The following is a 12074-nucleotide window of genomic DNA, read 5'->3' on the forward strand; positions in this document are numbered from 1 at the left end:
TCCCTGCTCAGAGGAGGAAATCTTGGCAAAGGTGAATCACCTCCAACATCTTCAGGATGATGATGAGTTTTATCAGAACTCGGTGTATCTGTGGTGTTGTGGAGATGTGAAACGTCTTCATCACCACGAGGACTCGACTCCCTGAAGACTGAAAACATCCAGATCTTCTTCCTCGATCAGACGTGAGGCTTAGTGAAAGTCTGCAGGAAATGACTGCAAGTCACTGTGTGCGTGTTTGTTTATAAACCCTGGGGGGAGCTCTTCCTGTACAGCAGCAGATGATTGCCGCAAATGAGGCCGACGCTCCAGCAGGTTCCTGCTTGTTTAGCGGGGACCTCGTCCTCGGTGGGTCGCCGTGCTCTGAGCGTGTCTGTAAGGACTGCTAACGCTCGCTCTTTGCTAACGCGCGCTCTTTGCTAACGCTCGCTCTTTGCTAACGCGCGCTCTTTGCTAACGCGCGCTCTTTGGACCCGTGGTCTTCTCTGCGCTCCTCTGACTTGCAGAGGTGTGGGAACCCCCTAAACTTTATTAAAAACAGATTTTCGGCTTTCTGCAATGATTCTTTTCACTCTGAGGAGAAAGTTAGGCGGATGAAGCTGGATCTCCATCAGGATGATAACATCACCGCCATGCTGCCGTGTGTGGGTGATGGTTGGGGGTGGGCTTTAAATGGGCTCATAGTTGTCTGTGTTCTGTAGTTTTATGACTTGAGGCTCTGAGGCGTGCAGCACAGATGAAGAAGGAAGGACGTGGCCGGTCGTCGGGTTATGTCACATGCAGGAGGTCTAAACACTGTGACGAATCCACGCCGTGAACGTGTCACAGCTTTGACTGTGTGTTGTTTTGTGTCTGACGGTGTGGTTGAAGAAATCCTCTCTCTCTCTGTAGAACCAAAGCTTGCCCGACCCTCTGTTGCCCATCTACGCCAACGTCCCGTCTCTGAAGAAATTGGCTCCGCCTCAGGGCCCTTCTGGCTCCTCCCTCTCCTCTCCACCTCCCACAGACCACTCCCTCTCAACATCAGACCACAGCCCATCATCTTCTACCTCCTTGGGCATGACCAGCCCCAACTGCCCGGTCAGCGCACAGGACAGATTGCAGGTAAGGCGACCTTTGACCTTCCCAGGTGTGTTTTGAGTTCATCTTTGTGTTCGGGTCACTTAAACACCAAACGGAGATGAAGCAGCAGCGCCAAAAGACTGCATGAAATGAATGTGGATGTAGACGAGAGCTAAACTATCAGACAGATGAAAGAAGCTGACGTGCAGCTGAGGTGCAGGAACAGAGATGACCGGAGTTAGATGGTGAACCCGTACGCTTACAGGTTCAAATCTGTGTTTAGAAAAATGCAGGAATTCCTTCTAAAAGGAGTAAAATGTGTTTAAAACATTGAAAAGAGCGTTTGCATTATATATGGTTCATTTTTACAGGTTTCCTGTTTTATTGTGAAGAGCTTTGTAAGAGGAAGTGAATGTGGTTGTGATCGGTAGCGTGCTCTGACAGAAGTTTGTGCCAGCGTTCATGGACTATCTGCTCGACGGTCTACGTGCACATCCCCGCATCCACGAGCAGCTGCTCACTTCTGTTTCAGACGCCTCGCTCTGCTCACGCCTCAGCTGTGTCATGAGCCTGGCATCACAAATAATGTTTACCTTCTGTGCAGTTTCCAACATCTTGTGATAAAACGGAAAGTTCTCCGAGCTTTTCAGGAGCCGGACAAACAACACAAACTGAACGCTACACTTAACGTCTTACTGAACACGAGGACACATCTGCAGGAGGCGTTTGGACACTCGTGGATAAAAAAGTTATTTCAATCCAGGCACAGACTGAGAGCTGCCCATCCTCAGCCTTACTCGCTCCTTCCAACACTTTGCTCGTGTCCTGCATGAGACGTCCTTTCAGGTGACACTGATAGTCCAGCAGCTGCAGGATGCCACATCCATAAGTGACACTGCAGGTGTGGTGGAGTAGGCGGGGGCGCGGGACGGGCAGCTGAAGCTGCAGGAACAACATCTGGTTCTTAACAGTGCGTCAGGATTACAAAAAGAAAAGAAAGTAATTGCATTTACTGAGTTAAAGCTGCCATCGGGCAGCAGCCCTGGAGTTACTAAAACACTGGATTCAAAGCAGTGTGACAGCACAGGAAGTGACTGAAATCTAAATGAACTCGAAGGTAAACGATGGGTCAGACACCACGGCGGCATTAAAAGAGCAGCACTGGATAACACATAAAGGCTCAGCTAAGCTAGCATTAAACACACTAAGGAAGAGCAGAAATCTAAGATTTCAGAATTGGACAAAATCAGAAAAATCCATTTTGAGCGAGACGTAGATGATGTGCACGCTCGTTTCCTAAAACGACGAATGCTGGGAGTGACGTGACAGGACGGTCCAGACAGAGGAAGGGCTGAAGGCTGAGGATGCACAGCTGAGGTAGTTCATCATGCTGTAGCGACAGATTACACACGTGTAAATGGTCGATAAAGTTTAGTGATGGCAGCGTTACAAACAAGCGTATCTGAAGAACATTTGTACGAATGGCTCGTTGGATTTCTCTGCCATCGTCACTCTGACCTTTCATTGTGTTTCACTCCAAACTCGCCGCTGTGTGCAGCTCAGAGGTAATTAAAGTTTGATCAGCTGTAATATGAGCATGTCTGTTCCACAGGGATCCGGTGACCAGTTACTGGACACCAGTTTGTCTTACTGGTTGAGCAGGCGTCCATGAGCCCTGTGCCCCTTTCTCTCTGTCTTCACTGTCCCACTCTCCAAAATAATCTCATGTCTGTGGCCAACGCTCACTGTAGCCTGATGGGATTGTTTCACGTGTCACATATGAGTCTAAGAGGTTTTATATATTTTATGTTGTCAGTATTTTTCTGTGAATTAGTGCAGCGGTCCCGACCCCCGGCCACGGCCCGCTACCGGACCGTGAGAGCGTCGACTCGGTGTGAAATTTATGGTTTTCAGTGTGTGAATGTGTGAATGTGTGAATGTGTGTGTGAATGTGTGAATGTGTGAATGTGTGTGTGTAAAGCACTTTGGGGTCCTTAGGGACTAGTAAAGCGCTTTACAAAAACAGGCCATTTACCATATTTTATCGTTAACTTGGTTTGCCTGGGTCTTTCCCGTGTTGTAGTTGCGTCTTATTTTAAAAAACATTTACACGTTACCATAGTGACCAGAGAGCATTAAGGGGCAGTGAGGAGGATGTTACTCTGTAGTTGGTGCATTTCAGGAGGACGCTGCTAATAAAGTTCAATCACACAGTGAATTCACGTTTATTATTATATTTACAAAATACCAGTTTTTGCCTCGTCGTATCCTTTTGTTGTGTTTATCTGCAACATCTTAAAGGCCGGGCCGTGAAAATATTGTCTGACATTAAACTGTCTGTGGGGCAAAAGCGGTTGGGGACCGCTGGATTAGTGAATTTGGTCCACAGACAAGTTTTAACTTCTAGTGTGCAAACAGCAGAAGACAGGCCTGATCATCATTGTACAGAGCACTAACTACTTAAAGTTTAAGTAATATTAAACAGTGGAATAAATGTCATAAATAAACCAAAGTGTAGGAATTACACCCAAAGAACTGTATATACAATTAAATCTATAAACAAATGAAGGATTTGTAAGTTTAGCAGAGGAATAAAGTAAAGCAGGAAAAATGTACAATTTCATTAAAAATACAAAAATGTGATTACAATGAAGATTAGAGTACAAACAGAACATGTAAGAGTGTGAAGGAGGAAAGCAGGAAGTATAAATGCAGTGACAACAACAAACCAAAGCAGACGTCCTCGTGTTAAACTTCCAGTGAATAAAGGTCCCGATGTGAGTGTCCTGCTGTGCTGACCTCTGTGCAGGGCCACACTGAGCAGGACAGCGGGAGGCAGCCTGGAACCAACCACATGAACAACTCTCGCAATCCTCCACCCGTGCCGGTTAGAGACCTGGACCGGTCCAAGGGAAAAGAAGGGGGTCAGCTGACCTCCACTTCCCCCGCCTCCTCTCAGGTTTGAATCACTGCCTTCGTAACCCCCCAGTCCATTATCAGGTCCTCAAAGTGATGTCGTCATGCTTCCCGTCAGGGCTCTGGTGGCTGGGAGAAGGTGTTTGATGAAGTCTCAGGGAGACCTTACTACTTCAACCGCAGCACACGAACCACATCCTGGAGTTTACCTGAGCCATCCTCCCCGTCACCCCCACCTGGATCTGCAACCCACAGGAAGCACGAGGGCGGCCCGGTACGACCCAGTTAAAACGATGACCAGGTTCAAAGTCAGAACAGAAACTAGAACAACAAACTTAGTCGTTTTTTAAATTGTGAAATATGTCAAAATGTCACTTCAATATGATATTTTATCAGCTGTATCAGGTGATGCTTAGTGAACAGGTGGTCTTTGTATTAATGAGGATTTAGGGTTGTTTGATTAAAATGGTGACTTCTCTTTGATTACTGAAAGCCTCCCCTGCCAGAGGAAGACTATCCTGTAGGTGACCATAAAGACAACAACGCCAACTTTAGAACGGTACCACACACACAGACTGAGCACACGGTCCATTGTCACCCATCGATGATAGTCCTTGGATTGTTCCGAATATTCTCCCACATTTGTGCCTTTTTCTCTCCACAGCATCCTCAGCAGAGCTTGGGCCTGATACCCAGAGCTCACCTGGACCTGAAGGATCCTCAGGTAATCAGTTGGTCAGCGCCATCTGTGTGTCTGCTTTTTATTTGCATTAATCCATTGGTTTGCTGACTGTTACAGATTCCCTCAGTGCCCCAAAGTCTGATGGGAAATGGAGTTTGTGAGGACGGAGCATCGCTGCAGGCCAGGAAGCTGAGAGTCAGCGTGGGAGAAGACGTGAGTGAAAACCTTACAGCAACAACCTTTTTAGGCCTGCGTCACACAGACTTTCACTGGTTTCTGGGTTTCAGACGTGTTCCCATGGCCACCGGAGGAACTTCTCCGATCACACTGACAGGATAAGCAGACACGCCTCCCCCGACAGTCCACAGGTAGACGCTTACCTGTGTCACTATCACGGCTCCATTCACTCGCATTGACTCGCTTGTTCCCGCTCATCCATTCGTTCATTTGTCGATCTGATGTCATCCTGTTCTCCCTCATCAAGCTCTCTAATAGGTGCAGACTGAAGAGGAATCTGTCCAATCAGAGCACAGGGTCCAGCTCACAGCATGTAGGTCTTGGCACCTGATTGGCTGTTGGGAAGATTAGTGAAGGTTTCCCGCAGATGTGGTTCCACTAACTCATCACATTAACATCTTACTAATCACTGCCTGACGGGAACTTTTTGGGCAGTTCAGACTCACAGCGCCACCTGCTGTGCTTCCTCACTATTACGTGTTAAACATTTAGAAAGATTTTTCCTGACACCATGAAGTTCATGTGTGTTTATCGGTGTTTAGATTTTTACTGTAAGGCTGAATTTGCCCAGAAAGTTGCTCAGTGTTTCTCCACTAACCCTTAAATCGCTCAGTAACACCGATCCATCACACATTAACAGCTCTGAGGGTCTGATTGGTCTCTTTCTATGGCACTGCTGTTAGTTCTGGTAACTCCAGCATCTCTGACTTTGTCCACACCGGAGGCCGGTGTGGACACTGAATCAGACTTTGTCCACAGGTTCACTCCACACTTTGGTGGTCCTCCTACTTCTCCTGTAGCCTCAGCAGACATTCTTGGCCTGATTCTATACACGAACGTAGCTGGTCTTTGACCTGCTGCTTCACTCACTCTGTGCAACGTTCAAAGGAGCACCAACAAATAAAACAGGAAACCACCTGCAAAGGAAACATGTGCACATTGTCCAGAGTTCATGAGGAAAATGGTTTAAGACATAAAAACTGAGAGCAGATGAAAAGATGCTGCTGTGTGCATCCCAGTGTCCGTGAACGCCCCATCCATCCTCCACTTACAAGAATGAATTCTGAACGATGTGCAGATCGTCTCTGATTATGAGCCGAGGACCAAAACCAAACACCGTCTTGTGTGACACTCCCAGAAATCTTGGACCCAATGCTAAAATCAACAAACGCTAAGTTTAATATTTGCAGACTTCAAAGCAAGCTGGCCATTAACTATGACTCAAGCGGTAAGCTTCCCGAAGGAGTTTACCTCCCAGACACCACTCCATGTGTTACTGCCTCAAGCTAAACAAGAAGTGTGTGCATGACAACATTACATGAAGTAGAAAAACAAACTGCTGAATGAATAAAAGGCACCACACCTGGGCCAGCTTTTATCAAGTTGAAGGTACAGGTGTGCTGCATCAGCTGACCGCCTTGCAGAGAGGAGAGCAGCAGCAGCACGAGGGCAGTGGGAGTTTCAAGGCTCAACCTTGATTAATGCATGAGTAACACACTGTGAAAATGGCTGCTGTGGAGAAGCTTTGGTTCACGTGGTAGTAAAGTCCCTCCTGTGTTTCCTGAAAGCAAACTCCTCCTTTGTCAGATGAAAAGTTCAGTCATGTTTTAATTAGGGATGCAAAGAGGTCTCTCGAGGCCTCGTTTGTGTCCGTGAGGAGGTCCTCTGTCCACCGAGAATGATTTGTCCTTGAATAATCACATAAATCCTTGAGTTTGGTTCCTGGAAAGATTTTCAGGTATTTAAAAATGTTTCCAGCACCGATCAGACTGATGGATGAAATGAGACAGGCTGATAAAAGGCCTTTCATTAGACTCTCACCACTCCCCTGTTTGCAGAGGAGTCACATTTCAAAGCAGGTAACCTGAGGACTCAGTTGTGTGTCTGCATTCCTACAGGGACACCTGCTGGAGAAAGCAGGGATTCTCAACAAGACTAAAGTGGCTGAAAATGGAAAAAAGATCAGGTGAGAGCAGAACAATTGAAAAGGTAAGGTGTTCGTATCTGTTCTGTGGGCTTTGCTCGGAGGTAACTGTGTCTGCTGATTTTTGGACAGGAAGAACTGGAGTCAGTCGTGGACTGTCCTGCATGGAGGGATCCTCACATTCCATAAAGACCCCAGACCAGCTGGGAATGCTGTAAGAATCAGTTTACGTAGTCCAACAGGAGCTCAATGCACCTTCTGCCTCGAACCATTACTTGTGTGTTCTACTCTCTGTAGTAATAAAACTTCTCAGGACTAAATACCTGAGAAATTACCTGAGTTATTAAACACAAACAATACCGCCAGCATTAATAAATGGCTACGATATAGAAACTTTAGATTTCCATCCATGAATCATTGATCCTATTGTGCTATTAAACTATGGTGATGAGGAGGAGGAGGAGGAAGGTAATAAAAACATCTAAAATCAACTTTGTTTCTATAGCAAATAAAAATACAACAAAGTTGACCAAAGTGCTTCAGAGTTGGTCACAAAAGCACAAGACAGAATGAAAAGAGTTAAAAGGAAACAATCTGACAACTGTTTGAAACAAAAAGTAGCCACAAAGTAACAAACTAGTTTGAATCAAAAGTCAGACTAAAATGATACATTTTAAGCAATTTAAAAGACTGGGTGGACTCGGAGGAACGAACATTAGCAGGGAGGTTATGATGAAGATGATGACTATTTTTATTATTAGTCCTTATTCAGGTGAAAAAAATCTCATTGAGATTAAAAACCTGGCATCATGGCAACAAAAGTCAAAATACACTCAGCACATAAGTATATAACTTATTATAACTTATAATTATGACGGCGATGAGGAGGATGATGATGACTTGTTTTCCCTCAGAGCAAAGCGTCACAGATTGTTCCAGAATACACCGTTGAACTCAGAGGAGCTTCGGTGAGCTGGGCCTGCAAAGACAAGTCGTCCAAGAAGAACGTTCTGGAGGTACAAAGTCTTTTTACCTCAGTTACATCAGCTTCACTTCTTACCTGCTTGATGAAGACCACTGTGGTGTTTGTGTGCAGCTGAAGACACGTCAGGGCTGCGAGTATCTGATGCAGTACGACAAGGAGAGCATCATCAGCGACTGGCTCAAAGTGATCCAGGACACCATCGGACAGCTGGTGCCAGACGGAGCACACAGACCGGTAATCCTCGAAGCCTCGTGCCTCATTCAGGCTCTTTGTTTCTGAGCGAACTGGAAGTTCAGTGAAGTCTGTTTTCAGGAACAGGAGCGGCTGTCAGACAGTGAAGACGATGGTTCTTCAGACAAAGAGGACAAAGACAGGAGATCGACATGTGAGTCTTTGAACTTTAACCATCTCCAACATCTGTGCAGACTCAGCCTGATGAAGGTCTGAAGCATTGAAAGCTCAGGAAATGAGCGCAGGACGGCCCTGAGCTGAAACACGTTACAGCTAGTGTTTCTGATGTCTTTTCAAAATGACCCACAGAGTGATGGAAGAAGTTTATTTTTATTAGCAGGTATTGCACAGTGGTTGTCATAGTAACACTGAACGCTTTCTTCTTCTGCTGCATCTTCAGCGAGCAGGATCCCATCAGGAGCTGACACGGAGCAGACGCGAGTTCGGTCCAAACTGCGACGCTTCCTGCAGCGAAGGCCGACTCTGCAGAGCGTCAAAGAGCGAGGATACATCAGAGGTAAAAAGGCCTCCCGATCACATGCACCGACCTTTAAATGCTACAAACTGTGAACATCATCGACTTTTCTGTCAGGTGCACATGTTTACCTGCATGAACCTCAGTGATCCAAAGCTAACTCACTACAATAACTGTTGCTTCTTGCCTACAGACTCACCTGTATATTCATTTGGTGTTAGTTTAATGAGTGAAATTAGCAGCTGAGTTAACCCATTTACATCAACATGTGCACAGCGCACGGATAAATACAGAGATCCAGAGATGATCAGAAAAACTTAATAAAACAGTAATGCATCTGAATATTTATCAAGAGTGAATCACGATGTAGACGATATGAAAACTGTAGAATGATGCTAAGCCTGATGACACTGACACATGCAGCTCGCTGATCAGACTGGAAATGTCTTCCAGACAACGTCTTTGGCTGCCACCTGGACACTCTGTGCCACCGAGAACACAGCACCATCCCCAAGTTTGTGGAGAAGTGCATCAGGACAGTGGAGCGCAGAGGTGACGGAGGCACACATGTTACCCACGCGCTACAGGAAACGCACAACAAAACATCCCAAAAGGTTAACTGTTCATCTGGACGTAACGTTTTCAGTGTGAGAAACATTCAGATGAACAATCAACCTTTTGGGATTAGGGATGGGTATCGTTTAGGTTTCATCCGATACCAGTACGAAACCGGTACTTTTGAAACGGTGCCGGTGCTTAAACGGTGCTTAAAGAATGGAGAACACAAAATTGGTCCAAAAACCTCTCATGTTCAGCTGGTTTTTTTGTAAAAAGATAACAATGTTAGCCTTTTCTGCAGCTATGGGGCATATATGGTATCACTCTTGGCTGGAAGCAGCTTAAACAATGGAAAAAACACAAACTTTGTCCAAAAACCTCTCATGTTTAACTGTTTTTCACTTTTTCTTTGGTCATTTTAGCCTTTTTGTCCAGGGTGAAGGGAGCATCTGCCATCAAACAAGAAGACAGCCGCATGTAGCTATGATGGTGTTTGCTAGTTCACCTTACATGCATTAATGTAATAACGTGGTTAGCCTACTCAACGTAAATTACACACGAACAACATGAAGCTACTCACGCAGAGAAGAACGGCTGCTGCTGCATCATCATCCTCATCATTTCTGCTACACTGGCAGGGCTAGGGGCCAGGACTCTCCTCTTCGGGTTTTTGGGGGATGTTGCTAACTCCGGGTCCGATAACAGGCACCACACCCGCAGTAGATGTGCTCGGCGTGAGGTCTCGCAGCAAGCTATCAAATACGGCGCATTTCTCGGCTTTTAAAAAAACGCTATGCGTCGCCAGGTGTTTCATCAGATTTGAGGTGTTACCTCCTTTGACAGTATCACAGTATCAGCTTAAAGCACTTGTTGCAGCTGCTGAGTTTGCATCTTTTGCTGTGAAAAAGACTGTACAGCCAGACTTTAACCGCTTCTGTACCTGAGCCCGCCTACTACGCTTGCAAAGGTAAAATGATTGGCTGGAATCCAAAGTGTATGACATGAAATGTGCGCTGCTTTTCAGTCTGGTTACCACGGTTTATGTCAGAACAGGTGCCATCATGGCACCGGATACCAGTACCATCCCTATTTGGGATTGACTTACCTGGATGAGCATCAAGGCACATCAAAATGTGTGTTTGTGTGTGTGTGTGTGTGTGTGTGTGTTAAGGCTCACATCGTGTTGTGATTTAATGGTTGAAGGTGGGTCAATTTCGCTCATTAGCTTGGATTTGTAGTCGTACTGAATCTAATATGAAGTTGCAGCCGTGCAGCAGTGAAACAGGGATTTATGGTGAAGTGTTGTGCGACAGAATTCAGACGTTGTTTTTATCTAAGGTGGAAATGAAACACAACCCAGCGACTGATGAACTGGACAGAGGTGTTTGCTAACTGGCTTCACTCGCTGTGTTCAGGTCTGGACGTGGACGGGATCTACAGAGTGAGCGGAAACCTGGCCGTGATCCAGAAACTACGACACAAAGCCGACCACGGTAATGCGTCGCTGACACAGTTCGTGTTCGGTAACGGTCACGTGATTCCTCCCTGGATTCAAACGGTCTGATGGATCGTTCGGACCTGCGGCGGCAACACGATGCTGTTCGGGTCTAACAGATGAATCTGAACCCAAAGTCTGATCTAAAGTTTGGTTTCAGAAGACTGAAGCTGTCCTCTGTTTCTGCAGAGGAGCACTTGGACCTGGAGGACGGACAGTGGGAGGAGATTCACGTGATCACCGGCGCTCTCAAGCTTTTCCTGCGGGAGCTTCCAGAGCCGCTGTTTCCCTTCAGCGTCTTCGAAAAGTTCATCGCCGCCATCCGTCAGTACACACGGTGTTTGTCATACACACTGTACCAGAGCTGCAGTAGCCCTGGTCTACTCATGTTTTTACCTTATGTCTTTAACCCAGCTCTTAACTGAAGGAGGGTAAAGCTGGGCTTCTTTTTCAGTCACGTGTTTCAGCTCCTGCTCAAACTGCACGATTGACTCGCAGGGGTGAGAAGGTCGTAGGTCACGATGCAGGTCTCACACTATACGGCCCGATGCTCTGATGCGACCTGAAACTGTGCGTCCATAACATGAAGCTTATAACACAAAATCTGTCGCTCGCTCCGTCTTTCACTCACACAGACTCACATCGATCATCGATCATCGAACATCAGGCAGCTGTGATTGAGCAACAATGTAAATCCAACTATTTTCACGGTTGTTGACAATTTTGTGAGGCCACATCGAAAAGGCTCGGATGTGCTCGTCAAAGTTTCACGTTCATTTCTGCGTTTGTGCGCGCAGTGCGAGAGGCTGCGGTGACGCCCTCACGACGGGCGACAGGATTTCAAACAGGTTTGATTTTCTGGCGACCAAACGATTGCTGATTGGACCGAGCTGGTCGTGAGGTGTTAATCACTTCTCGTTACTCCACGTATACTACGCGATTACGACACGATTAAGGCGAAACTTGGGCTGATCACCAAAATGGTCGCTCGACTTTATCAATGCAATGACCCAATCATTGCATTGATAAACTCTTTTGCAAGAATATCAGATTACTCAATTTACTGGTCAAAATCTACAGTCCTTCCGATGAATTGCTCCTTCCATAATTCTTCTGCACTACTACATCAGATAAGTTGTAAATGTGCAGAGGTTGACCGAGCAGTCGACCACAGAGAAACACAAAGTAACGAGATAATAATCCCAGCACACGCTTGTGATGAGCGATACACCAAAAAGTGTCATCATGCCTCTAAACTGTTGTAGTACAGAACCTTAGCTGTGTGTGTTTGCAGAAGTCCCAGACTACAGCCTGAGGGTGTCCTACATGAAGGATCTGGTGCAGACTCTTCCTCTACCGAACCACAACACCATGGAGCTGCTGTTCAGACACCTGCGAAAGTGAGTTTGCTCCGAGGCTTTATGAACCAGTGCAGACAGACAGCAGAGTGAGCCGTGCCACTGCTAACTCGGCCAGCCTGCTCTCTGTCAGATAACCCCTAACAGTCCCAGT

The 12074-nt window shown here is 46.3% G+C and overlaps 1 protein-coding gene across 2 annotated transcripts in view; it reads left to right on the top strand.

Annotated features, from left to right (window-relative positions):
* The window catches only part of arhgap27l (Rho GTPase activating protein 27, like), a 34682-nt gene that overhangs the window by 21107 nt on the left and 1501 nt on the right, over positions 1-12074 (top strand). For both annotated transcript variants that reach the window (XM_087840218.1, XM_087840219.1), the window contains exons 4-21: positions 889-1101; positions 3869-4018; positions 4094-4249; positions 4469-4534; positions 4640-4699; positions 4775-4870; positions 4945-5025; positions 5142-5207; positions 6793-6860; positions 6951-7032; positions 7733-7834; positions 7915-8037; positions 8116-8188; positions 8435-8551; positions 8963-9061; positions 10483-10560; positions 10752-10886; positions 11857-11962. In XM_087840218.1, coding sequence (XP_087696344.1) covers positions 889-1101; positions 3869-4018; positions 4094-4249; positions 4469-4534; positions 4640-4699; positions 4775-4870; positions 4945-5025; positions 5142-5207; positions 6793-6860; positions 6951-7032; positions 7733-7834; positions 7915-8037; positions 8116-8188; positions 8435-8551; positions 8963-9061; positions 10483-10560; positions 10752-10886; positions 11857-11962 — 1871 coding nt within the window. The remainder of the gene's footprint in view (positions 1-888; positions 1102-3868; positions 4019-4093; positions 4250-4468; positions 4535-4639; positions 4700-4774; positions 4871-4944; positions 5026-5141; positions 5208-6792; positions 6861-6950; positions 7033-7732; positions 7835-7914; positions 8038-8115; positions 8189-8434; positions 8552-8962; positions 9062-10482; positions 10561-10751; positions 10887-11856; positions 11963-12074) is intronic.

This window comes from Neolamprologus brichardi, chromosome 4 (genome assembly GCF_056152115.1).
Source record: "Neolamprologus brichardi isolate AB-2024 chromosome 4, ASM5615211v1, whole genome shotgun sequence".
NCBI lineage: Eukaryota > Metazoa > Chordata > Actinopteri > Cichliformes > Cichlidae > Neolamprologus > Neolamprologus brichardi.